This window comes from Ictalurus punctatus, chromosome 22, assembly GCF_001660625.3.
Source record: "Ictalurus punctatus breed USDA103 chromosome 22, Coco_2.0, whole genome shotgun sequence".
In the NCBI taxonomy this organism is placed as follows: Eukaryota; Metazoa; Chordata; class Actinopteri; order Siluriformes; family Ictaluridae; genus Ictalurus; species Ictalurus punctatus.
This window is the reverse complement of record NC_030437.2, coordinates 12,861,235-12,888,719: the sequence shown is the minus strand read 5'-3', so window position 1 is coordinate 12,888,719 and position 27,485 is coordinate 12,861,235. Positions and strand designations below refer to the sequence as shown.

At 35.4% G+C, this 27,485-nt stretch overlaps 7 protein-coding genes across 10 annotated transcripts; all 7 read right to left on the bottom strand.

Moving 5' to 3' along the window:
• Nucleotides 1–742: 742 nt before the first annotated feature.
• Nucleotides 743–1,792, bottom strand: LOC108255702 (C-X-C motif chemokine 11-6). Its single transcript, XM_017451843.3, has 4 exons — nt 1,591–1,792; nt 1,363–1,486; nt 1,172–1,261; nt 743–1,052 (listed from the first exon to the last, which is right to left on the bottom strand). The coding sequence occupies exons 1-4, from the start codon at nt 1,652–1,654 to the stop codon at nt 1,022–1,024; spliced, it is 309 nt and encodes a 102-aa protein (XP_017307332.1). The 5' UTR covers nt 1,655–1,792; the 3' UTR covers nt 743–1,021.
• A 2,479-nt stretch (nt 1,793–4,271) lies between these two features.
• On the bottom strand, nt 4,272–5,529 carry LOC108255701 (C-X-C motif chemokine 9). Its single transcript, XM_017451842.2, has 4 exons — nt 5,285–5,529; nt 4,978–5,107; nt 4,699–4,767; nt 4,272–4,569 (listed from the first exon to the last, which is right to left on the bottom strand). Exons 1-4 carry the CDS (start codon nt 5,349–5,351, stop codon nt 4,509–4,511), a joined length of 327 nt encoding a protein of 108 aa, XP_017307331.1. The 5' UTR covers nt 5,352–5,529; the 3' UTR covers nt 4,272–4,508.
• Nucleotides 5,530–9,417: 3,888 nt separating this feature from the next.
• LOC108255700 (C-X-C motif chemokine 11-6) lies at nt 9,418–10,558 on the bottom strand. Its single transcript, XM_017451841.2, has 4 exons — nt 10,297–10,558; nt 10,045–10,171; nt 9,860–9,949; nt 9,418–9,715 (listed from the first exon to the last, which is right to left on the bottom strand). Exons 1-4 carry the CDS (start codon nt 10,445–10,447, stop codon nt 9,703–9,705), a joined length of 381 nt encoding a protein of 126 aa, XP_017307330.1. The 5' UTR covers nt 10,448–10,558; the 3' UTR covers nt 9,418–9,702.
• Nucleotides 10,559–13,393: 2,835 nt separating this feature from the next.
• LOC100304595 (interleukin-8) lies at nt 13,394–14,788 on the bottom strand. 4 transcript variants are annotated; one of them, XM_017451175.3, is made up of 4 exons: nt 14,633–14,788; nt 14,409–14,535; nt 14,187–14,255; nt 13,394–14,022 (listed from the first exon to the last, which is right to left on the bottom strand). In XM_017451175.3, exons 1-4 carry the CDS (start codon nt 14,697–14,699, stop codon nt 13,950–13,952), a joined length of 336 nt encoding a protein of 111 aa, XP_017306664.1. In that variant the 5' UTR covers nt 14,700–14,788; the 3' UTR covers nt 13,394–13,949.
• A 2,772-nt stretch (nt 14,789–17,560) lies between these two features.
• On the bottom strand, nt 17,561–18,599 carry LOC128628743 (C-X-C motif chemokine 11-6). The gene is made up of 4 exons (XM_053674611.1): nt 18,391–18,599; nt 18,174–18,300; nt 17,992–18,081; nt 17,561–17,890 (listed from the first exon to the last, which is right to left on the bottom strand). The coding sequence occupies exons 1-4, from the start codon at nt 18,446–18,448 to the stop codon at nt 17,878–17,880; spliced, it is 288 nt and encodes a 95-aa protein (XP_053530586.1). The 5' UTR covers nt 18,449–18,599; the 3' UTR covers nt 17,561–17,877.
• A 2,743-nt stretch (nt 18,600–21,342) lies between these two features.
• On the bottom strand, nt 21,343–22,324 carry LOC128628744 (C-X-C motif chemokine 11-6-like). Its single transcript, XM_053674624.1, has 4 exons — nt 22,115–22,324; nt 21,898–22,024; nt 21,716–21,805; nt 21,343–21,614 (listed from the first exon to the last, which is right to left on the bottom strand). The coding sequence occupies exons 1-4, from the start codon at nt 22,170–22,172 to the stop codon at nt 21,602–21,604; spliced, it is 288 nt and encodes a 95-aa protein (XP_053530599.1). The 5' UTR covers nt 22,173–22,324; the 3' UTR covers nt 21,343–21,601.
• Nucleotides 22,325–25,063: 2,739 nt separating this feature from the next.
• On the bottom strand, nt 25,064–25,980 carry LOC108261914 (C-X-C motif chemokine 11-6). Its single transcript, XM_053674625.1, has 4 exons — nt 25,836–25,980; nt 25,619–25,745; nt 25,437–25,526; nt 25,064–25,335 (listed from the first exon to the last, which is right to left on the bottom strand). The coding sequence occupies exons 1-4, from the start codon at nt 25,891–25,893 to the stop codon at nt 25,323–25,325; spliced, it is 288 nt and encodes a 95-aa protein (XP_053530600.1). The 5' UTR covers nt 25,894–25,980; the 3' UTR covers nt 25,064–25,322.
• Between the last annotated feature and the right edge of the window lie 1,505 nt (nt 25,981–27,485).

Genomic DNA, 27,485 nt, shown 5'->3' with positions numbered 1-27,485 from the left:
TGTCAAGAGTTTGTTGTTGTCTTTGTGTATTGTTGTGTGTGCCACAGTATCACTCATCGTTTGTATGCTCTTTGCTTTTAACCTCTTTTCATGTTTATGTTCCTTGTGTTCATGTCTTTTTTCTTTTTTTTTTTAAATACTTAATAAATAATCTGCGCTTGCATCCGCCTCGCATCCTCTAGAAATATCCGCACAGTAATCTACTGAATATTTTCAATGGCTTTCCAATTCCATTACGTTTGAATCAGAACTCTGACAATATTAACATTGCTGGAGAATATGGGTTCATTTTGAAAGAGTGTGAAACCGATACAAAATTTGTGGGTTTGTTTTTCTTTAAATAAGGAAGGAGTTTTGTCTTGTCTTGTCACATTTACAGAGGTGAGCCTCTGTGACCTGCATACAGTATAACCACAGATCTGGTGGGGTGAACAGTGTCAGCAGTATGGTCACTTAAAATGATTCCGTAGCAGCACATTACTGCATGTGGATGTTAAACGGCATATTTGTAAATTATTGGTGCTATTGCAAGTTAGACAAAATATTGAAGTAATCATAAGTTGTGAAAATTGGCCCTCCGACTCTTATGTTTTAGCTATTTAACAGTATTCACAAAGGATTTTTAATGCTTGCTTTCGTCTCATAAGCATACGCAATGTTCCAGTCACCTAGCCTTGTTGGTGACATATTTCAAAATATTTCATATGCAAGTTAATATTGAAAAACAACGCTGACATTCTTTTCAGATGTTTATATTTATTATCACAACAGGAAATAACATGCAAACATAGTAAAACATAAAAAAAATATATATATATTACAAAAGATACAAAATGTATAAACAATAGCCTACATCCAGCAATATTCAGTGGGGCATCTAATAAATTAAACACTCAACTAATTAAACACTGAAGTAAAATTAATAATTATATTCAAATAATTATTGAATAAATATACAAGTAAACACACTGGCACAGTGGAATCATTTTCAAAAACATTTTCACATCTCTGCCTTCTTCGTTTAGTGAGTGCTGTTTTCCTGCAGTTGTCTTCTAAAAAAAAAAAAAAAAAAAAAAAAAGATGAAAACAGTGAGTAATGTCTCCCATCATTGTTATAAGTAAAATCAAATAAAATAACAACAATGAATACTGATGATGCTGATGTTCTCACCTCTTTTGAATGACCTTATTGATGTAATTCTTGGCTAAACTGGATTCTGGATTCAGACATTTTTTACCGGCTCCATTCTTCAGAACAACTCTAAAACCAAAGAAACAAAAACAATTTAGATGAACATAATAGAAGCGAATTATGTTGTACTGTGCTACATTGCTATGGATATTAGGCATTATTGAGCTTACATGATTTCAACATTTTCACAAGATGCACTAGCAGGATAAACTTCAATCTTGTCAATACGTTGTACTCGAACCCCGTTCGCCCCATGCCCCTGACACAAACACCTCCTTACACTGGTCCTGACTCCTGGAAACAGAAGAAGAAATAACAAATGATTACAAATCACCTTAATCGTGTATTTTAAAAAATGAGTCACATTAATTGAGACATCATGCAATTAAGAATCCTACCTTCCACATGAGCAATAAGCAGACAGGCAATCACAACAAAAACCGCAGCAGACTTCATTTTCATCTTGCTCTGGAGCACACTCTTGGTGGGGATCTGAAGAGTCTGTTAACTGATCATGTACGACTGACAACTGAAGGGATGAGTGTGCTGTCTCTTTTATATACACATCTAGGTGTTTTCCATCTCTCTGCTTTAGGCTGAGTCACTTTTGCTTTCCGTCTTACTTCCTCTGGAACCTGCTCTCTTTATTCCTTGGATATGCTTTTGACTTATACTCAGCAGTGACTGAGACTAAAATGTCATTTCCTTATTAAAAGTCTTTATATGTACATATTGTTAATATACATATTTAGAATGTAATGTAATATAATCTGTGCAGAAGAGAAAGGATCTTAGACTAATTATCATCTTGAGCAATATAATTCTGCTCATAGAAAGCAAGCAACCGTTGAAACCTGTTTTACCAGGAGGATTGCGTAGGCAGAATAAGCAAACACCAGCAACATAATAGCACATACCAGTTCAAATCAGCCTGGAATTATTATTATTATTTTTAACAAGACAAAATGTATTTGTGTGCCAGAGGCTTGCATGATCCATCAAATGGATGGATGGATGGACGGATATCAGTATTAATAAAGTACAATTCCAGAGAAAAACTACTCACTTACAGCAATGAGAGCATTTCAATTCAATCCAATTCAATTTTACTTGTATAGTGCTTTTTACAATAGACATTGTCTCAAAGCAGCTTTACAGAAATGTATAAACACGGTATACAGATATTAAAAGTACAAATTTATCCCAATTGAGCAAGCCAGTGGTGACGGTGGCATGGAAAAACTCCCTAAGATGTTAAGAGGAAGAAACCTTGAGAGGAACTATACTCAGAAGGGAAACCATCCTCATCTGGGTAGCATTTGAAATTTGATACTGTACACTCCTCTACGTGTTCACATGTTACTCACATAATCACATGAAAAACATTATTACATGTGACATGTGTGTATTAAATCCTAAAATGCAACACGGTGAAGAATTTCTGTAATTTTTACAATAAAATACTATATTTAGATGAGTGTGATGTTTTCCATGTGCGTTACAGTGTAATACTGGAACTTGTCTGGTATGCTCTTATCACTGTTTGTGATCATGCTTTACAGATTGGGTTGTGAGTGAGTAGGCATTAAAGGCCATCTGCCATTCAATTACTACTGCTGGTCCTGTTCACAAGGGCCAAAATTACATGCAGGTCCTTTTTGAATGTCTGCTTACAATGTTTCCCACATGTTGTACACACTATGGCTCTTAAATTAAATGTTAACAATGTATTTCTCAGCACTGCAAAATCTTGTTCCATGCATTTATAACTGTTGTGTTCATATTTCTACAACTAGTTCAACAGAAACTCTTCTTTGTGTATTTTCATTTACTTTGCATGGATAACCGGCATGTGCTCTGACAACATTTTAACATAAAACCTGAACAGCATAACGTGCCACTCTGATGTCACCAGACCCGTGGTGAGGCTCAGTTATACTGAAAGTCGTCACACGATGCTCTTCCTCAAAATAAAAAGGTCACTAAAATATTATGTCAACAAACAAACAAAGATTTCAAATGACACATATGTTACAAGTTGTGTTTCCCAGGTCCTGAAAGTAACATATACAGCGACAATTTACTGTCAAAAGTTTGTGGACACCTGACCATCACAAGCACAAATGCTTTGTAAACATCCCATCCCAGATTTATTGTCTCCTTTGCTGTTATAATAATCTCCACTCTTCTGGCAAGGCACTGATGTAAGGTGAGAAGACCTTTCATGTAGCCTACATTCCAGTGCTCTGACAACATTTTAACATAAAAACTGCCCCAGCACAAGAAGGAGTTTCATCTAAACGTTCACTGAACAGTGTAAGGCAATTTAGGAATGCATTAACGAGATCAGGCACTGAAGTAAGGTGAGAAGACCTGGCATGTAGTCTGCTTTACAGTTCATCCCAAAAGTATTCAGTGCGGTTGAGGCCAGGGCACTGTGCAGAACACTCAAGTTCATCCACTCTAACCTTGACAAACCATGTCTTCATGGACCTCATTTTGTGCACATCACCATTTTTATGCTGGAACAGATTTGGGCCTCTTAGTTCCAGTGAAGGGAAACTGTTATCCTATAGCATACAAAGACAGTCTATACAATTGTGTGCTTCAGAATTTGTGGCAACAGCCTGGGGTGGAACTATATATGTCTGTGATGGTCAGATGTCTTTGTTTTTACATTTGACTGCATTCTTTTCAATTTCTGAATGTTTACTTCAACTGTTAGACACCAGACTGACTGAAAAGACTTTTATTGGTACTTTAAAAAAAAAATAATAATAATAATAAAAAATATATATATAATTTCTGGTCTTTTGTTTTATTTTATTAGTTTCTCTTGAATAATTGCTTGAGAACTTAAACAATGATTCATAAGAATTTATTAATGGCTTAATGCCATTGTTTTGTTGTAATATTTAAACATTTAAAACATTGTTTGATTATTTTGTAAGTAATCCCTATTAGGTTACATGTCACCATAGAATCAATATTCTCAATATGGCATTCCCTAGCTACGGCACTGTGTCCATCCATGATAGCTATTAATATCTGATGGGAATTGAACACATAAACAGCAGAACAGGTTGTAGACATTTTATTTGCACTTTGCTAAATACCAGGTACACACAGACTCATTTATTCTCTTTGAAAGAGAGATCTGCCAGTTGTCTCTAATAGAAAATGACAATGATGGTGGCTGACACAGTTATATATTCAAAATCAAAGAGTTATACTTTATATCTGATTATCACATGTTCTACTTGCTATATGAAAAAGTTACAGACTGTTAGCTATTAGTAGTGATTAGCTGTGCATTTCAGTTTGGCTTCTTGTTGTTGTTGTTGTTCTTCTTCTTCTTTCCACCTTGTGCCTTCTGCCTATTGAAAGCATAAAGGAAATTTAATGAGCACAACTGAGTGCAATTTCACTCTCCATGATTTGAGAGCTTGGCCTGTGAACCTGTGAGCCTGAAATCATGTGATTTACAAGTAATAGAGGTTTCTCACCTCAAAATCACATTGCCTTGCTTTCCATTTGGATCCAGACAGAACTTTCTTCCTCTTTTTGAAGTTATTCTGTACAAAATTAGCAGAAAATATTAAGTATTAAGAAATATTAAGAAATAAGGAAGTGGAATATTTGGGAACGCTGCTTATAAGGTATTGCATTTGATCAAACTACTGGCTTAATAATTATACATCAGAAACAATAGGTACATGCAGTAGATATTAGAGTGATTATATGAGTATTGTGTAATTGTTTAACAGTGATTGAAGCATACTCACATAATGTCAGTGTATGAACAGGAGGCACTTGGATGGAAAACCTCAATCCTGTCCACAAGCTCAGGCATTATGCTCTTTTGCAGCTTTGTTTTTTGGCATGAACAACGCTCTGTTGCTCCTCCAATCCGTCCTGAGGAATGATATTTGTTTTGTAATTTTAAAATTTGACTAGTACCTTAAATGAGTTCTAGTTTTAGCTTCTTTCTGGAAGTATACAGTAATAGTAAGCTTTTTAAAGGCATATAGCATGTGTAAATAATCATATTTGATAGAAATTGATACAATTGAATGTTAGTAACCATCTTACCTTCACAAAACATCAGAGTCACACCAAAGATGATCAAGAACACCAGTGAGAGAGTTGCACCATTCATTGTGAAGCTGGGCTAGTAATGTGAAGCACAAATTGATGGGTTGAGAGCTAAATAAGAGGAGTGGAGAGGAGGGTGTCTGTTTTTGGGACTTTCACTTTTCCGTTCGACCAGAGGTGTTCGATCTTAAAGTGCCACATTTCTTCCTCGTGGGAAAAACCCAGAACAACACCGTCCTAAACTGAGTTGCCACTGAATGCAGAACCATGTGAGGGGCTGTTGTTGCATAGCCAAAACAAAATTATTATACTTAAAAATAGTTTTATATGAGAGAAATACTGTATATGAGTTGCGAGAAAATAACAATGCAAATAAGAATTAAGGGAGAATAATTCTCATAATTATCATACTTCAAGGTAAATATTAATATAAAGTAATCAAATATAGTATAATAATATTATTAAACATGCATTTACACAATTTAGCCTATATATATATGATGAAGTGCTCATGTAGGGTTTCTGGTGCAAAATTTGGATATGTAAATATAAATGATCAATTTAGCACATTTTATGGATTTTTTTTTTGTTATTACTTTAATAGTGTTTTCTTGGTCTCTCTATTTCCCAAGCAGAATTACCAGAGCTCACATCAATTACAGGAAATGCCAAATAAATAAATATATAAATAAATGCTTAGAAAAGACATGCCACCTAGTGGAAAATCCGGGACAGACATATCCCCTTATCCACAATAAAAATCCCTTGGTATTCCTATTGTGTTGGAGCAAGATACTTTACCCTAAGCTATATGTAAGCGATTATCCTGCTTATACCAGGGTCACTTGCCAGCACTGCCAAAATCAGTCATTGATATTTACAGGGCAAAATTTGACAGAAAAGATCGAAATAACGGCGAATTTTAGTTAGTTATTTTATACATGGTATAAAGTAGTGAATGAATGAGATATTTAAATTAATTATAGTAAATAGTTATTAGAGAGAGAGGGAGATTGTGCGTTTGTGAATTACGATGTCTGTCTACTAATTATGAAGCTGCGAGTGTAACTGTATTTTACTATGGTTACAGTTGTTTATAGGCAGTGCATTAATTTACACCAGTGATTAAACCGACTGGAATTAACTGTGGTGTACACAGTTTTAACGCACACCTTCCAGCCAATCAGAATCGAGTATTCGGACAGACCATGATATAACTACACTAATAACATATGTCCTACTTCAGGTAGCTATAATGCCTGTAGTTTCCATCTCGTGATTATTGGGTCGTGTGAGGGTTATGAAGGATCATTTTTGCAGTTCCAGGAAAGGAGTACTGGTCTAATCACTACCACTTTCTACAAGCTTGTCATGTTTACTGAAGTGAACTCCTACAAATAGTTTGACTCCAGAAAATGCTGACATGTCATCAAGGCTTCATGAGTTCACACAAATTCATATTTCAGCAACACATTAAAAATAGACTCAAATTTTAAGTTCATTGTCGTTGTGCTTAATGATTGTCTGATAAAGCTGGTGAAGTTTAGCTCCTGTCCATATTCCTGTTCCTTGTGCAAGCAGTTTTTGACCTAGCGTCATGAGGTCTGGGTGCTAAATATTATTTGCTCATGAGTGATGCCATTACAAATGTCATGTTTTCTGTTCTTGCTCCATTCCCAAAGTTTCATCGCAGCCAAATCAGCTTACTTATGCAATTTAAATCCACAGCTGATCAGTCTCTCTTGTAATATCCATATAGATAATGCAGAAAATGTAATGCTGATCCTGCATCATGTTATGGCTTTATACTACAGTGTTACCTGTATAACACTCATGAACTATGTAGCTTTCTCAATGATGTCAATAAAATTTCCCCAAATTCCCACCAACTAGCCAGCTGTCCTCTATTGCACAAAAGCTACCAGCTGAGTGATGGTAAGGGGTAATACGTACTTCCCCTAAGACATGAGACGCCAGTCACTGCATTGCAAGGCAGCACAACACACACAGAAGAAAACAAACCTAACTGCCCTCTTCCATATACAGATGCCCATGCTTGGCTACAGTCCTTCTGATTGACAGGGAGAGAGCAACTCCAACCACCAATTTTGCTCTTTTGGATCCTGGACACAGATGGCTGTGACATCATTGGAATTTGATTGTGCCACTCATGAGCACCTAAAATAGCCTTTCAGTTCCTCTCTTCACAGGTTGTGCAATGGAATTTAATATACATGAAAAAGATGCACAGTGATACAGAACTCTCACAACATGGAGGCAATGGAGACTTCCACTCCTCAAAGCTCTGAATACAGGCTCTCCTGGTCACCAGCTACAGAAGAAGCATGTGCCTAAAGCATGAAGAACACTTGTTCTTTGTCATTTCATCATCTTTACTAAGTTTATGTCTTGACTAGCATGATGTAACATAATGTCCCACTTTTCTTGAACTTGTACACACTGTTTTGATGTTTTTGAGTATACTGTACCTGTTCCAGTTTCAATTCAATTTTTCAATTCAGTTTTATTTGTATAGTGCTTTTTACAATGGTCATTGTCTCAAAGCAGCTTTACAGAAATATATAAACACAGGATACAGATTTTAAGTGTGTGGATTAATCCTAATTGAGCGAGCCGGTGGCGACAGTGGCAAGGAAAAACCCTTTGAGATGTTAACTCCCTAAAATGTTAAGATGGGCAACGCTGAGGATGAGTAAGTATGCTTACTGTAAACATCTTGGAGAAACAGGAACATTCCTTCTGCTCTGATGCAAAAGGGAAGGAGGTCGATTTCAGTTTTGAAAGCAATACCTCCTTGTATTGAATAAATCATGTGCCCAAAACTAGTCTGTTACTTTCATTCTGCATGATTTTCGCACAGTTTTATATTCTGAAGTAATTACATATTCAGACTTTACTGTCAGTAGGATCACTGCATAAATAAAAGTAGGTTTGTTCATGTAACTATCAAAAATGAACAATTCGCAAAATTTGCAAAGCCACCGGCATTGCAGATGACCTCAACCACCCCTCACACAAACTCTTCACCCTCCAGCCATCTGCAGAAAGGCAACAAAACATTCGGGCCCTCACAGCCTGAACGTGTAACAGTTTCTTCACCCAAGCCATCAGACTCCTCTGTACTCAGGGACTGGACTAAGACCAACCCAGACACACACACACACACACACACACTCATACTCAACTGAACACCTCTGCAATTTTTGCACATTTCTTTCTTCAATTGCTGATAAATCACTCTAAACAAATGACTGTATTGCCCAACTGCATTTCTGCTGCTAATTTGTATGTTATATTTACATCTACAATATTTATTATTATATTATAATATCCCTTGGCAAGTCATTCCACACAAGAACCGTATACTGGTCGGTGCAGCATTGTCCTTTACTGTGCCTATTGTCCTGTTTGTAGTTGTTGTACTGTCTTGTGCTGTTGCACACGTTTGCGTCTGTCTTTGTTAAATATAGGTTTGTAACAATTACTGGCACCCTTTTAGTCAATACTTCCCTTTGCCAAGATAACAGCTCTGAGTCTTCTTCTATAAATGCCTGATGAGGTTGGAGAATACATGGCAAGGGATCTGAGACCATTCCTCCATACAGAATCTCTCCAGATCCTTCAAATTTCGAGGGCCACGCTGGTGGACTCTCCTCTTCAGTTCACCCCACAGGTTTTATATGGGTTTCAAGTCAGGGGACTGGGATGGCCAGGGCAGGACCTTGAATTTTGTGGTCAGTAAACCATTATTGTGTTGATTTTGATGTGTGTTTTGGATCATTGTTCTGCTGGAAGATCCAACCATGGCCCATTTTAAGCCTTCTGGCAGAGGCAGTCAGGTTTTCATTTAATATCTGTTGAGATTTGATAAGAGTCCATGATGCCATGTATCCTAACAAAATGTCCAGGTCCTCTGGCAGAAAAACAGCCCCAAAACATTCAAGAGCCACCACCGTATATGTTTTTTTTTTTTTAATGCTTGCACATTATCCTGCTAAATATTTGTTTCTAAAAATGACTTAAGTTAAAAGATGACGCACATAATGTAAATTAATTTGATCTACAATCACCTTTTCAATGAGAAAGAAATTTTACTAATTTCAGAAAGGTTAAGAAACCTCTGTGTTTAATTCTTTATACATAAGACATGTAGATTCGTTTACAAAAATGTAAAATAATAAATTATGTAAAAAGAAAAATCTTGTTCCAAAAGTGACTTACAATATACAGTTGTGACATAAAGTAAACAGTAGATATAGAAAAAAATCAGTTTTTACAATATTCAAAGACAAAAAATATAGTAGTAAGACAAGCTTTAGCAGTTCAGGAATTGAAAATGTTGACATGCAGATAAGATCGTTTCACATCAGTTCAGTAGTGTCACATCACACTCTTTACTCTGCGTTCCTGAAAGATGTAAACAGATAAATATTTTAAAGAAAAAATACATTTCCTATAATCAAAATAAAATGTTATTACAATTTTAAGTATAGCTCAGATAATACAACAATCTACAGTAACATACTATCTATTAGGTGGAAATGTGTTCACCTTTTTTTAATGGCTTTCGTGATGTAGGTCTGAGTAAATTCGGATTCTGGGTTCAGACATTTTTGTCCTGCGCCGCTCTTCAGAGTGACACTAAAGAAATAAATAGCAATGTAGATCGCTGTATGAAACTAAATAATGATGCAGTACAGTATGTTGTTTTGGATATTAGTAGTTATTGAACTTACATAATTTCCACTTTCTGACAAGTTGCACTTGCAGGATACAATTCAATCTTGTCAATCCGTTGTAGACGAACTGCGTTAACCACAGGACCCTGACACAAACACCTCCTGGAATTGATCCTCGGTAGTCCTGCAGAGAGATGTCAATTACATCATTTGTCAATGATGGTATATCTACATATTCAACGCAGTACATTAACAAAGCAGTTGTGTTCAAAAGGATTGTGATCTGAAGCATGAGATTATCAATCCTACCTTGTACATATACAAGTAGTAGACATGCAACTGCAAGAAAAACTGCAGCAGACTTCATTTTCTTCTTGATCTTGCACGGAGTTGACTCTCTGAGGATTCTGTTGATTTTCCTCCAGAAGCCTGTAGCGTGAAGAGGTGAATGAATGAGCATGTTTACTCTTCTTTATACAGTATATATATTTACTGTATAAAGTTTATGCAGTATCCTCAGATCAGTCTTCCACCATCTCTCCGCCGCCAATTAAACCACATTCACTTTCAACTTCCTCTGAGAAAAACCTTCTTATTTCTTGGAAATGCTTAGCTTTATACTCAGCAGTGACTAAGGCAAAATTTCACTTTATTTGCACAGTGTGGAACAGAATCTGCAGCTTTATAACACAAACCAGTGCATGAGACATGTTTACCATCTAACAAAAATACCAATGCAAAAAGAATTTAAACTGATTTAAGGGATTAAGATTTTTAAAGACGCATTAGGCAAAATTTGTCAAAATTTGCCAAGATTAGATCTCTAAAAATAGATGTAGCTGAACTGGCAAAGACAAAAACATGTCTTTTAAGCTTTTAAGCTCTGTTATTTGCATTTGGAGAATTTGTAGCCACATGATAATCCATCCAGCTGCTTGAAAGTCAAGCTCTAACACAATAAACAAAAATAAACTATAAAAAAGTATCTGCTTGATTTGTTATATAATGTCAGACATTCAAACTGTTCAAAGCTTCATTGAGATTGCTTTTAAAGATCTGTCATGTATCGACAAAGCTAATTCTACATCCATCTTCATCCCTTTCAACAGAAATAAATTACTCCATCATGGACAAGTGCTGCTGTTGTTTATTCTGCTTTTACTGTGTTTTTGTCATTATGTTTTTGTTTTTTGTTTTTGCCACAGGATAATTATCTGGCTGCACTGGGCATTGAGGAGTACAATTAACTGACAAGAGGCCCATGTAAATACAAACAAAACTGGTTTTCTTAGAAACATAATACAGTGTACACTTGTGTTGAGACAATGGCCTAATTTTTTTTTAACCATATTCCACATATTTTCCAGATGCAATAAATAAATAAATAAATAAATAAATAAATAAATAAATAAATAAATAAATAAACAAACAAACAAACAAACTATTGTACCTTTAAGCAGAAAAATAATATGATATTCACTAATCACTAATAATATTGTTTATCCCACTTCAGTGGACTTTGCTGCTCTGACCTCTGAATTTCATATACAGTGTGCTTTTCTATAATAGTATGATTACAGGGAAAATAAAACATTTTGTTGGGTTATCCAAAGTGGAAGTGGGTAATTACATGGTTCTCCTGAAAGAAACAAATGAAACTGAAATTTTGTGATTTCTCTTCATGTCTTTGAATACCAACTATTTCTGGCTATCAGGTCAATTATATTGCAGTAATACGGTATACTGTATAAATATAAAGGAAAACAGCTTGATCAATCTGAGGACTGATGATTCTATATGATATTTTTACTATAAGGACTAAATTTCCTCAGCTATAAATGACACTATATTTTTGGTCAAATCTTGCCTCTTAATATATGTAGCATCAATCTAAAACAATTGATTTCTGTTAGATTTTGTTTTAAAATCTTATTTTTTTCATACAATTTACTGCCATATCAATTGTTCATTACATTACAGAAAATGCGTACTTTTGTTTTGGGTACACAGTTTTTGCAGTTACACATGTATGATATTATTATGATGAAACCTTGAAGATTATTTTTTAACACTTTACAAATGTTTCATATTGAAAATTATTTCAGTAATCTTGTACAGCGTTTACAGTTTTATTAAGGATGTGACCAGATATGAATACATTGTTCTGATTTTTATTTATTTTTTTCCCTGGCTTGGATCTTCCATGCTCAGTGCATGGCATGTTGCTTGCTTTTTTCGGGAGCTTTGCTCTCTCCTGCTCATTAAATCTTTGTTTGCTCTGTTTGGTGCTGACCACTCAACAACCCTGACAAAACACCACCCCCACCCCTGCTCCACCATCCCATAAAGTCCACGCAGACCACATTCTATGCACATGGCAGGATACTGCTCCTGGGATCTTGAAAAAAAGACAGTGATGTTGCATTATGTCTAAGCCATCCATCCATCCATCCATCCATCCATCCATTCATCCATCCATCCATCCATCCATCCATCCATCCATCCATCCATCCATTCATCCATCCAACCATCCATCCATCCAAGTGTTCTAAATACTTCTAATAATTCTAAAAACTTTGCACTATACTTTTTTCTACAATTTACAGCAACACTTATTTTTTTATTGTAGGTAAAACACAGTCTTATCAACTTTGGGATTTAACCAGTAAAGGAATAAGGCTGCGCCATTACATTTAAACACAAGCCTTGAATTTTACAGTCTAGGTTTTAGTTGAATCAAGTATAGACATCAGGACTATAAATAAGAATTTAACAAATATACAGGGTGTTATTCTTTCAATTTAATGAATAAATATTGTCTTACAAGAAACTACTTACATATTTACTGGTTTATATGTTCAGGTTTGTGCTAGACCAGAGCATTTCAGTGTCACTACTCTGTTACTCTGTTCTGTGCAAAATTCCTATGAAATATGTCTGTTTATCTTCAGTGGTGTTTAAGTTCAAATTGCGTCACACTGTTTGATTTATGGTTGCATAGGGGTGTGAGTGCCGTTGCCAGCTTGTTTACAAAAGCATGTTCCTGGTTACAAGATCCGACATTTTTGAGACTGAAAAAAAGTCATGTCTTTCATTATTTCACTGATTATAACTCTAACTTTATAATGTTTGTGATTTGCAGCTATCAAAACTTTGTCTCTAAGTCCAACATTGGAGGCCACAAACATTGCTGATCTGACATTTCTAGCTTGACATTTAATTTGCTTACTTTTAAAAATGTATTTTTACAACCTCATGCACTGAGATAATATCTGATAAAATAATGGATCAAAACAAAGCAAAACAAAACAAAACAATGTGTACCAAATTGGTGTTACATGACGTTCTTCCTCAGAATAAACAAATAATTAAATATATATATAAATAAATAAAGTTAATACATTACAACTGTATTAAGGTTTTATTTTGATTTGGTTCAGCTTTCAATCAATCCATCCGGTAGTCAATCAATCTAACATCTATTGTTAAATGTTCATTTTGTAGTATCACTGTGTGCATAATATTAATATCATTATACATTGTGTAACGAACTGTGTGTTATCTATTAATACACTGTCAGGTAATTTGATTAGAAGTAATTAAAAAAATATTGCTCAATTTCTTATAATTACTTGATAGAAAAAAGACAGAATAGGTTTCATCTGCTCACACAAATACATACATGATTTCTTCAGGCGAGTGTTTGGCATAGCTAATCATTTATTATAAATCAGAGTAAATACGAGCAAGAAGATACACATACAATAATCACCTTTACTACATTTATATATATGCAGTTAACATATATACCTCATGGCCTGTGATTTAGCTGTGGAAAGTAATGCATTTGAAACAACAGAGAGCACAGTGAGATTATTATATTGACTGACTAATCACATATGAAACAGTAATGCGAAAAGGTTGAGCAATCATATATGTGTAGAATTCTCCAGCTGTAAACTTCAGTTTTGCCGTTTGATCTTCTTCTGCTTCTTTCCCCTTCTTCCCTTGGAATTTATCTTTAGTTTCTGTCCACTGAAATCATAAAAGAAACATAATGAGCATAATTGTGTGTTTAGCAAGCACTCGATATTTTGTCTTAATTAAAGATTTGGGAAGATCTCAGCATGATCAATTAGTACTTGAGCAAGGCTAATATGTGTTTATGTGTATCAAGCTTTCTCTTTGCGTCTGCTCACGTTAAGACTTTCTGTCCTTGGTTTCCTTCTGGATCCAGGCAGACCTTCATTCCTTGCTTCAGAGATAATCTGAAAAGCACAGATGTGGACTGTAATTCATCAACCTACAGTAGTTTTCTTTTTATTGCACAGTATGAATGAATGAAGAATGAATAACTACATAAAGTGTAAGCGGTATTAGATTGTGTAATGGCAAATAGTTTAACAGTGACTGATACTCACATGATCTCAGTATTTGAACAGGAGGCACTTGGAGGGAATACCTCAAACTTCTTCACAAGTGCAGGTCTTACCTTTTCCACTGCTTTCTTTTGGCAGAAACAACGCTCTGCTTTTCCTTCTCCCCATCCTGCAGAAACTTTTTTTTTTTTTTTTGCAGCACTTCTATCTGTATATAGGTGGAGTAGACAAGCATATTTTAAGGATGTTGATAAAGACCAGCTTACCTTCACAAAGTATTGCAGTCAGTGCAAAGATGATCAAGGGCAGCACTGTGAGAGTTGCAGCCTTCATCGTGAAGCTTGGCTGATATTGTGGAAGACAAGGTGAAGTGATGGGAGTTAAGTATAGTAAGAGAAGTGGGGAGGAGGGTTATATTTGACTTTCACTTTTTCATTTGACCAGAGATTATATTTTCATATGCTCTATTCCTTCCTCTTGGGAAAACCCAGTGAGAAGAAAACAACAAATCTGGAACAACCAGAAAATACTTTTGTTACATTACTCTGTAGAATAATGGATTCCACATGACAGAAATATATTCAAGATTTATTTGTCACATACACAATTATATGCAGTAGTACATTTAACTTGCAGTGAAATGAAAACTTGGTCTACTCTTTAGAGTGTGTATTAAATACTAACAAAAAAAAAACTTTAAAAATAAAAAAATGAATAGGAAATAAGATAAGATATGTGAAATATATGTACAGGGATGTGAAAAAGGGACGTACAATATAAGCAGGGAAGGTTAAAAAAATGGATGGACAAAATATGCAGTATGTTACACTATGTGTAGTAACAACACAATGTGCAGTGTGCAGAGTGTCATTTTAGTGCAGAGTGACTGTAGAGTCTTTATGGAGTCCTAAGGGATCTGTATGTTGGACATGTCTGTGTTGAGGAGTATGATGGCCTGAGGGAAGAAACTGTTCCTGAGCTGAAATATCCTCATTGACCAACAAAATTAAACATTTGAAGATTGGAAAAAGAGCAAGTTTAGCTGTGATCCTTGGAGATTTTTTAGCCACTCGAACCATCCTCGTCACAGTGCGTTGAGGCAATATAGACACACGTCAAATTTAGGTTGATTCATAACATTTCCAGTTGACTGTAACTTTGTAATTATTGCCCTGATGGTGGAAATGGGTATTTTCAATGCTTGTGCTATTTTCTTATACCCACTTCCCATTTTGTGAAGCTCAACAACCTTTTGCCGCATATCACAGCTATATTCCTTGGTCTTACCCATTGTTATGAATGACTAAGGGAATTTGACCTATGTGTTACCATATATTTATACCCCTGTGAAACAGGAAGTCATGGTTGAACAATTTTCCTGTTTCTAGTCACCCAGGTGTCCTAAAATTATCAATGGGAGTATACTTCAAATATATTTTTCTCATATGAATTCATAGGAGTGCCAATAATTGTGCCTCACATATATTTAACAAACATATTTTTTTGGATAAACCTGTGTTTTGTTCGCAATTGTTTGATATACATAACAGCAGAGTATTTTTGTAAATTTTCTAAACAAAATATCAGGTTAAACAATAAAGACCATTTTTCCTTCTTTGCTCATATGTACCAAGGGTGCCAATATTAGTGGAGGGCACTGTACATAGTTCTGGATATGAATATTTCAGCCTGCTTCATTTGTACACTTTTATATGATTATCCATGTTTACCACTGAACCCTGGCACACCTCATTGCGCTGGTCTTGGACTGTACTGAAAATAGAAAGAAATGCTACATGGCTCTGCTTTATTTCACATTTATTTTAAATTCTATATCATTAAAGGAGCTGTAGTCAAGCAATAAGACACAATAATAAAAAGGACAATAACATCTTCATTATTATCTTCAAGCACAATGAGAGCTACAGCAAATCTTCCCCTTGTTTTTAAAGTATGCTTCTTACTGCCCAGGCAACTGTGAGGTCTAAGCAGTAACTGGATATGAATGTTTACTCAAACATTATGTCCTCACACCAGGACATTCCAATGGATTTGATACAAGGAAGTCAGTTTTAAAGCAATGCTTTCTTCCTCTTGTTCAAAGTCAAAGTGCAAACAAACTAGAGCATATTTAATGTTTCAAAAATACTTAATTTTAGTCTTTAAATCATAAATACAGTGTTAAATCTATTGAAAAACAAGCGTACAATTTTATGAAGAAATGAACTGTTCTTTCTGCTTAGAAGTTTGTCTCTTTCACTTCCACTAGCAGTTGATTTAGTGCATATTTAAGACATTGCACTGCAAAATATATTATGACTAAATTTAAGTGTTCATCTATAATTATCTGTTTTTCTTCATTTTACTGTATAGAGTAGGCAAAACTGTTCATTATCCCAAACAGTGGGTGAGCGTGTTACTGTAAATAAATTACTGAACAAATTACTGCAACAAAAAATAAATAAATAAAAATCCTGGCTGCCTTAAAATTAATAATTTCTAATTAAATTATACTAAACTGACTTTAAAAAGTTTAATCAAGTTAAAATTTTAAAGTAATGGGAAAAAACATGTTGTCACAACCTACTGTACAAATTATTACTGTACAAAGAGAGAGAGGAGCAAGAGTGTGACCTTGAGGCGGAGCATCAACAGGGCAAAGAGAGTGAAAGGCCAGAGAGTGTTTGTGAGGTGGAATTTCCACACAGCAAAAAGAGTGAAAGGCCGGAAAGTAGCCATGAGGTCAAAGGCAACAGTAGTGAGAGAGTGGAAGTCATTGAGTCATGAATGAGACAATGCCACAGCTGGAACAACAGCAAAAAGTGAAATAGGAAGCACAGTACCCAAAGCTCAACCTACTGACCAAGCCTTGTGGCCTGAACAAATAAAAAAGACATGATCTTTCATACTTCAATTCTTTTACCTTAGTTAAAGTTTAATTAATATGGACATATAAGTAAAAACATACAAATATTAATAATAGATGTTGTATGAATAAAAAGGTTAGGAATCATATTTGTTTCAAGTGACGGTGCTTTTAATTTCAAAAGTTTCACAGGTGTGTTTTTCTTACTGCTGAATTCAGTGTTTCAATGATGTGACTGTAGTTTGCTGTAAATGTGTTATAACATGAATGAAGAGTCAGTGTTCATCTCAGTCCACACCTACAAATAATACGGATCAGAATTCTGATATTGGGCAAACATTATAAAAATGTATTGATATCCTGTAATAAGAAACACATTGAATTGCTTTCTGAAGTTTTTAAGCACTGTTATGTGCTGATTTTATTATAATTTAGTACTTTAGTATACAAAAACAATATATATTAAGAAATCTTGCATGTTTCTTTAACAACTATGTACATCCAGCAATATACAGAATAAACTCTCATAAATTAAACAGTCAGACATATCACATGTACACTTTTTAAAACATTTAAAATATTTTAAGCAAGCTGTCTCTGTTCTCTCGTCTTCCTCTTCTGTTCAGTAACGACACGATGCACGCTTTACACTGCACTCCTGCAAAACAGAAACAGATTTTAAAACTTAGTTTTATCTGTTATATAAATAACAGACCAATATTACGATAATGAAACAATATTCAATAAAAATGTACCCACCTTTTCTCTAATGCTGCTGTGATGTATTTCTTAGTAAATTCAGATTCCGGATTCAAGCACTTTTTTCCTGCACCGTTCTTCAGAGTGACACTACAGAGATAAACAGCAAGTTAGATAACTCAATAGAGCTCAGTTATGTTGAATTATACATTGTTATGGATATTAGTAGTTACTGAACTTACATGATTTCCTTATTTTCACAAGTTGCACTCGCAGGATGAATTTCAATCTTGTCAATACGTTGTAGACGTACTCCGTTAGCTGCAGGACCCTGACACAAACACCTCCTTACACTGGTCCTGGCCTGTCCTGCAAACAGAAGAACATTTTGAGATATTACAAATCTGTGTAATCCTGTGTATCATTAAAAGAGGTGCAGATGAGGATTCAGAATCTTACCTTGTACATGAACAATAAGTAGACAGGCAAACACAACAAAAACTGCAGCAGACTTCATTTTCCTCTTGCTCTTGAACACACTCGATGCTCTGAAGATTCTCTTAATGATTTTCTGGTCACTGATCAAGAAGCTTGTGTGAATGAATGAGTGTGTTTACTCCTCTTTTATACGCTCAGATCGGTGTTTCCCTGTCTTCCTCCCTATAGTTGAATCGCTTTCACTTCCAGTCGTACTTCCTCTTGAGCTAACTTTCTGATTTCCTGGAACTGGTCTCTCTGATAGTCAGCAGTGACTGAGGCAAAAGTTCATCACTTTGTTTGGGTTTTCATTTAATGGAGTCTGCAACTTTATTATCAAAGCTGACGCATGGCTAAACGTTAAATCTAGATTCTATGCAATCAGATATTTGTCGCAATTTGAAAGAGCAATGGCCACTGAAGATTATTTTGTTGAATTTCATCAGAGGGGTAAAAGCGCCTAAATTCTTTATTCAGATGAAAGTACAATTACTCATAGAAAATACTCTGGTAAAGCTTTAAAAATTTTTAACTCACTTGAAAGTAGAAAAGTATAAAGTCTTATAATTACTTAAATTATGGAAGTAAAAGTGTAAAAATATATTCATTAAAGAAAAAATAACTGCCTCAGGTCACACACGGATTTTAGTTTCTGATTGTAAATTAGTGTCTCTTTCACCAAGGAACCCGTGTGTGAGCACATTAGCTAAATCTGACTAGCAACATCTCTCAAATGTTAGTTATCATGATAATAACTGTGATGGTATTACACTAGCTCCATTCCTACTGTCAAACCTATAAAAGTTCAGATTTATTAGGAATTTCAATCACCTCCTTGTAGCTACCTGATGAATGCCTATATAAAATGACTATTATTCTTTGAAGCAGCAAAATGTACAGTCATGTATGCATTTATAATCTAGGTATCTAAATGATATTTTCATGATTTCATACTTTTATTTCTCCATGAAATCACTTTTCATAGTTCCATGTGCAGTGAAATGTTCTGCTCTGAATTTCATATGGATTTGTTACATCACTGATTTCACTGTGGAAAGTGTTTGTCTGGGGTTGTTGTGGAATAGTAGGATTTCAGAGAAAAGAGGAGGGTAATAACATGCGTCTCCTAAAGCGACATATGAAACTGAACGGTCATGATTTCTCTCTTCAGTGGAAATGAACTCGGTCATTAAATATGCACGTTTATGTCCTGTATACAAAGTGTTCAGAATTTCATCTAAATCATACTGCAACAGAAGTTCAAATATGCACATGCTTAAACCTTAACTGTATTTCCACCAAATATCAAAGCTTAAAACTGACTTTTACATGTTTTTTTCTGTTATCTTTAGTTATAGTCAGTGGTAAATATTGCTATGGTCAAATATCCACTACTTAATTATTATTATTATTATTATTATTATTATTATTATTATTATTATTATTAATGATTTTTTTAATTATTTTTGCACATCCTGTTGTCCATCCTGCTTCACTGTGATTACTGTGACTTTTTTAAAATACTTACACTGAAAGATAATATTAACTGTTCATTGATAAAAACTACTGGGCACTGAATTTGAAGCATGATGTGTTCTCTGCACCAGATAGTAAAACATGTCCACCCTGTAATGTGAGCATTCAGTATATCTTACTGTAATTTCATATAAGGTTTTTCCAAAACAGGGATTTCTTAGGAAAAGGAGAAGTGTATATTGCTGGCTCAGTGGTGTAATTATAGTGGAAGAGGGTAATTACACGAGTCTCCTTAAAAGTACAAATGAAACTGAAAGGTTATTATTTCTCTCTTCAGTGGAAATGAACCGGGTCATTAAATATACACGTTTGTGTCTTATGATGAAACATTTCTATGCTGATGGGAGTGCTTTTTTCCGGGATAACTCTGCATCCATCCACAGTGCACGAGGGATCACCAATGACTGCATATATGAGTGGACAATATGGTGCCATTTACTCCCATTGTGCAGCTTTAAAGCTTTTTTTGGGAATTAAAGGTTACCATCTTGTGATAAACGGAGTCCGAGCATGCTCAGTAGATAGTACCATTGGGACAGTGGGTCCACTTCTTGCCCAGCCACATTGGTGATGAACACTCCCCTTCTTCATGCTGGTAGTGTGGACATTGAGAGCTATTACCTGAAGTGCAGCTAATAATGTTGCATTGCATGCTATCTCAAAGTGATAAGAACAGCATTATTAATCAATTAATATGTAAAATGCTAAATAGAATTTATGCAAGTACTACAGCCAGCCACTAGAGGGCCTCAGAGACATTTTAGCTGCACTTTCAAAGCCCTGTTACAAAGCCCACCCACATATACAGTCACTGGGGCTCACTGAATGATTTGAAGACAATGAAAATGATGTAAATCACATAACATGACCTCCACAGTCTCCAGATCTCAACCCACTTAAAGACCTTTTCGGAGAATTTGGAGCTGTGAGACAGTAACAATACCCACGTCACCACCGTGCCACCCAATAATATTAACTGTGTGTACATTTCCTACTAGTTTACATGTGAGAATTCTTATGAATATGCAGTAGTGTGACACTGTCAGCAATACCAATCACTGATTATTTATCAGAGAGCAAAATAACAGACAATGCTTTTAGTATCGTTTCAAAGGTTTCACAGGTGTGTTTTTCTTACTGCTGAATTCAGTGTTTCAGTGATGTGTGTGTCTGTAGTTTGCTGAATATCTCTGCTGTAGGTGTGGGTGTGGATATGTTAAGTACCTCTCCTCCTCCCATCCTCTCATTACCTCATTAATAAATTCGTGTTATAACATGAATGAAGAGTCAGTTTTCATCTCAGTCCACACCTACAAATAATACGGATCAGAAATCTGATATTGGGCAAACATTATAAAAATGTATTGATATCCTGTAATAAGAAACACATTGAATTGCTTTCTGAAGTTTTTAAGCACTGTTATGTGCTGATTTTATTATAATTTAGTACTTTAGTATACAAAAACAATATATATTAAGAAATCTTGCATGTTTCTTTAACAACTATGTACATCCAGCAATATACAGAATAAACTCTCATAAATTAAACAGTCAGACATATCACATGTACACTTTTTAAAACATTTAAAATATTTTAAGCAAGCTGTCTCTGTTCTCTCGTCTTCCTCTTCTGTTCAGTAACGACACGATGCACGCTTTACACTGCACTCCTGCAAAACAGAAACAGATTTTAAAACTTAGTTTTATCTCTTATATAAATAACAGACCAATATTACGATAATGAAACAATATTCAATAAAAATGTACCCACCTTTTCTCTAATGCTGCTGTGATGTATTTCTTAGTAAATTCAGATTCCGGATTCAAGCACTTTTTTCCTGCACCGTTCTTCAGAGTGACACTACAGAGATAAACAGCAAGTTAGATAACTCAATAGAGCTCAGTTATGTTGAATTATACATTGTTATGGATATTAGTAGTTACTGAACTTACATGATTTCCTTATTTTCACAAGTTGCACTCGCAGGATGAATTTCAATCTTGTCAATACGTTGTAGACGTACTCCGTTAGCTGCAGGACCCTGACACAAACACCTCCTTACACTGGTCCTGGCCTGTCCTGCAAACAGAAGAACATTTTGAGATATTACAAATCTATGTAATCCTGTGTATCATTAAAAGAGGTGCAGATGAGGATTCAGAATCTTACCTTGTACATGAACAATAAGTAGACAGGCAAACACAACAAAAACTGCAGCAGACTTCATTTTCCTCTTGCTCTTGAACACACTCGATGCTCTGAAGATTCTCTTAATGATTTTCTGGTCACTGATCAAGAAGCTTGTGTGAATGAATGAGTGTGTTTACTCCTCTTTTATACGCTCAGATCGGTGTTTCCCTGTCTTCCTCCCTATAGTTGAATCGCTTTCACTTCCAGTCGTACTTCCTCTTGAGCTAACTTTCTGATTTCCTGGAACTGGTCTCTCTGATAGTCAGCAGTGACTGAGGCAAAAGTTCATCACTTTGTTTGGGTTTTCATTTAATGGAGTCTGCAACTTTATTATCAAAGCTGACGCATGGCTAAACGTTAAATCTAGATTCTATGCAATCAGATATTTGTCACAATTTGAAAGAGCAATGGCCACTGAAGATTATTTTGTTGAATTTCATCAGAGGGGTAAAAGCGCCTAAATTCTTTATTCAGATGAAAGTACAATTACTCATAGAAAATACTCTGGTAAAGCTTTACAATTTTTAACTCACTTGAAAGTAGAAAAGTATAAAGTCGTATCGTTATTTAAATTATGGAAGTAAAAGTGTAAAAATATATTCATTAAAGAAAAAATAACTGCCTCAGGTCACACACGGATTTTAGTTTCTGATTGTAAATTAGTGTCTCTTTCACCAAGGAACCCGTGTGTGAGCACATTAGCTAAATCTGACTAGCAACATCTCTCAAATGTTAGTTATCATGATAATAACTGTGATGGTATTACACTAGCTCCATTCCTACTGTCAAACCTATAAAAGTTCAGATTTATTAGGAATTTCAATCACCTCCTTGTAGCTACCTGATGAATGCCTATATAAAATGACTATTATTCTTTGAAGCAGCAAAATGTACAGTCATGTATGCATTTATAATCTAGGTATCTAAATGATATTTTCATGATTTCATACTTTTATTTCTCCATGAAATCACTTTTCATAGTTCCATGTGCAGTGAAATGTTCTGCTCTGAATTTCATATGGATTTGTTACATCACTGATTTCACTGTGGAAAGTGTTTGTCTGGGGTTGTTGTGGAATAGTAGGATTTCAGAGAAAAGAGGAGGGTAATAACATGCGTCTCCTAAAGCGACATATGAAACTGAACGGTCATGATTTCTCTCTTCAGTGGAAATGAACTCGGTCATTAAATATGCACGTTTATGTCCTGTATACAAAGTGTTCAGAATTTCATCTAAATCATACTGCAACAGAAGTTCAAATATGCACATGCTTAAACCTTAACTGTATTTCCACCAATTATCAAAGCTTAAAACTGACTTTTACATGTTTTTTTCTGTTATCTTTAGTTATAGTCAGTGGTAAATATTGCTATGGTCAAATATCCACTACTTAATTATTATTATTATTATTATTATTATTATTATTATTATTATTATTAATGATTTTTTTTAATTATTTTTGCACATCCTGTTGTCCATCCTGCTTCACTGTGATTACTGTGACTTTTTTAAAATACTTACACTGAAAGATAATATTAACTGTTCATTGATAAAAACTACTGGGCACTGAATTTGAAGCATGATGTGTTCTCTGCACCAGATAGTAAAACATGTCCACCCTGTAATGTGAGCATTCAGTATATCTTATTGTAATTTCATATAAGGTTTTTCCAAAACAGGGATTTCTTAGGAAAAGGAGAAGTGTATATTGCTGGCTCAGTGGTGTAATTATAGTGGAAGAGGGTAATTACACGAGTCTCCTTAAAAGTACAAATGAAACTGAAAGGTTATTATTTCTCTCTTCAGTGGAAATGAACCGGGTCATTAAATATACACGTTTGTGTCTTATGATGAAACATTTCTATGCTGATGGGAGTGCTTTTTTCCGGGATAACTCTGCATCCATCCACAGTGCACGAGGGATCACCAATGACTGCATATATGAGTGGACAATATGGTGCCATTTACTCCCATTGTGCAGCTTTAAAGCTTTTTTTGGGAATTAAAGGTTACCATCTTGTGATAAACGGAGTCCGAGCATGCTCAGTAGATAGTACCATTGGGACAGTGGGTCCACTTCTTGCCCAGCCACATTGGTGATGAACACTCCCCTTCTTCATGCTGGTAGTGTGGACATTGAGAGCTATTACCTGAAGTGCAGCTAATAATGTTGCATTGCATGCTATCTCAAAGTGATAAGAACAGCATTATTAATCAATTAATATGTAAAATGCTAAATAGAATTTATGCAAGTACTACAGCCAGCCACTAGAGGGCCTCAGAGACATTTTAGCTGCACTTTCAAAGCCCTGTTACAAAGCCCACCCACATATACAGTCACTGGGGCTCACTGAATGATTTGAAGACAATGAAAATGATGTAAATCACATAACATGACCTCCACAGTCTCCAGATCTCAACCCACTTAAAGACCTTTTCGGAGAATTTGGAGCTGTGAGACAGTAACAATACCCACGTCACCACCGTGCCACCCAATAATATTAACTGTGTGTACATTTCCTACTAGTTTACATGTGAGAATTCTTATGAATATGCAGTAGTGTGACACTGTCAGCAATACCAATCACTGATTATTTATCAGAGAGCAAAATAACAGACAATGCTTTTAGTATCGTTTCAAAGGTTTCACAGGTGTGTTTTTCTTACTGCTGAATTCAGTGTTTCAGTGATGTGTGTGTCTGTAGTTTGCTGAATATCTCTGCTGTAGGTGTGGGTGTGGATATGTTAAGTACCTCTCCTCCTCCCATCCTCTCATTACCTCATTAATAAATTCGTGTTATAACATGAATGAAGAGTCAGTTTTCATCTCAGTCCACACCTACAAATAATACGGATCAGAAATCTGATATTGGGCAAACATTATAAAAATGTATTGATATCCTGTAATAAGAAACACATTGAATTGCTTTCTGAAGTTTTTAAGCACTGTTATGTGCTGATTTTATTATAATTTAGTACTTTAGTATACAAAAACAATATATATTAAGAAATCTTGCATGTTTCTTTAACAACTATGTACATCCAGCAATATACAGAATAAACTCTCATAAATTAAACAGTCAGACATATCACATGTACACTTTTTAAAACATTTAAAATATTTTAAGCAAGCTGTCTCTGTTCTCTCGTCTTCCTCTTCTGTTCAGTAACGACACGATGCACGCTTTACACTGCACTCCTGCAAAACAGAAACAGATTTTAAAACTTAGTTTTATCTGTTATATAAATAACAGACCAATATTACGATAATGAAACAATATTCAATAAAAATGTACCCACCTTTTCTCTAATCCTGCCGTGATGTATTTCTTAGTAAATTCAGATTCCGGATTCAAGCACTTTTTTCCTGCACCGTTCTTCAGAGTGACACTACAGAGATAAACAGCAAGTTAGATAACTCAATAGAGCTCAGTTATGTTGAATTATACATTGCTATGGATATTAGTAGTTACTGAACTTACATGATTTCCACATTTTCACAAGTTGCACTCGCAGGATGAATTTCAATCTTGTCAATACGTTGTGGACGAACTACGTTAGCTGCAGGACCCTGACACAAACACCTCGTTACACTGGTCCTGGCCTGTCCTGCAAACAGAAGAACATTTTGAGATATTACAAATCTGTGTAATCCTGTGTATCATTAAAAGAGGTGCAGATGAGGATTCAGAATCTTACCTTGTACATGAACAATAAGTAGACAGGCAAACACAACAAAAACTGCAGCAGACTTCATTCTCCTCTTGCTCTTGAACACACTCGATGCTCTGAAGATTCTCTTAATGATTTTCTGGTCACTGATCAAGAAGCTTGTGTGAATGAATGAGTGTGTTTACTCCTCTTTTAAACGCTCAGATCGGTGTTTCCCCGTCTTCCTCCCTATAGTCGTACTTCCTCTTGAGCTAACTTTCTGATTTCCTGGAACTGGTCTCTCTGATAGTCAGCAGTGACTGAGGCAAAAGTTCATCACTTTGTTTGGGTTTTCATTTAATGGAGTCTGCAACTTTATTATCAAAGCTGACGCATGGCTAAACGTTAAATCTAGATTCTATGCACAATTTGTCAGAATTTGAAAGATCCATCATAAACTCTTAAATGTACTTAAATTATGAAAATAAATGTACAAGGAAAAAATTCCCAAAAGAAAATGATGTCAGCCTGCAATCACACATCTAATTCCAAATGTTAAATTAGATAACAACGTGGGAACATATTAGCTAAAGCCAACAAACAGTAGTTCGTTGCTAATCTCTCAAATGTTAGCTACCTCCATAATGACTGTGATGGTCTCATATCGGTCTCATTCCTTCTGTCACATCCGTTAAAGTTTAGATTTCTTAGGAACTCTGATCAAGCCCTTGCAGCTGTCATCCACATTTTGAGACCATGAGCTCTTTAAGCCCATGTTGAAATCGAAAGTCCAATATTTGAAATTGCTTAATTAATTTTTGAAGCAGTAAAATAAACAGCCGTGTATTTAAAAGCCAGATAAATAACGCACAGCATAAAATATATTCACACATTCATACTTTTTTCTGTAAGAAATCAGTTTTTATCTTTCCATGTGCAGTGAACTGTTCTATAATGAATTTCATATTGATTTGTTCCATTGCTGATTTCGCTGTGGAAAGTGTTTGTCTGGGGTTTTTGTGGAATAGTAGGATTACAGAGAAAGGAGAAGTGTATTTTTCCTCACTCAATGGTGTAATTAAAATGGAGGATAATAACACATGTCTCCTGAAAGCGACAAATGGAACTGAAATGCCATTATTTCTCTTTTTACTGGAAGTGGACTGTTAGTTAGTTAGTTAGTTAGTTCCGTCCGCGCAGCAGGGCGCATCGGGCAACAAGCATTCACCAGCGGGCTCGGTCGGCAGCGTCGATTTCCACATCTTCCCACTTGACATCGAGCGCTCGTAGATCTTCCATGAATGTTCGTCGCCATGTATTATGCGGCCGCCCTACTCTTTTCCCCCATGGCGGCGTCCAGTGCAGCGCGATCTTTGCGTGGCGGTGGTCAGACATCCGTAGAATGTGTCCTGCAAAGCGCATTCTTCGCTCTACGACCATTTCTGCCAGGCTGCGGGAGTTTGTTCTTCTTAGAATTTCTTCATTTGAAATACGATCACGGTATGATACACCAAGTATTCTTCTCTGGCATCGTTGCTGAAACACATTCAGCTTGTGGATGACTGCCCTCGAGCTCTTCCAAGTTTCAGATGCATAGATGGCGGTTGGGATGATGATGCTATTAAACAGGCGAAGTTTGCTGTGGGTGTGAATAGTTCGCCTAGCCCAAATCCGCTGTAGCTGCTGGAAGACTGCAAA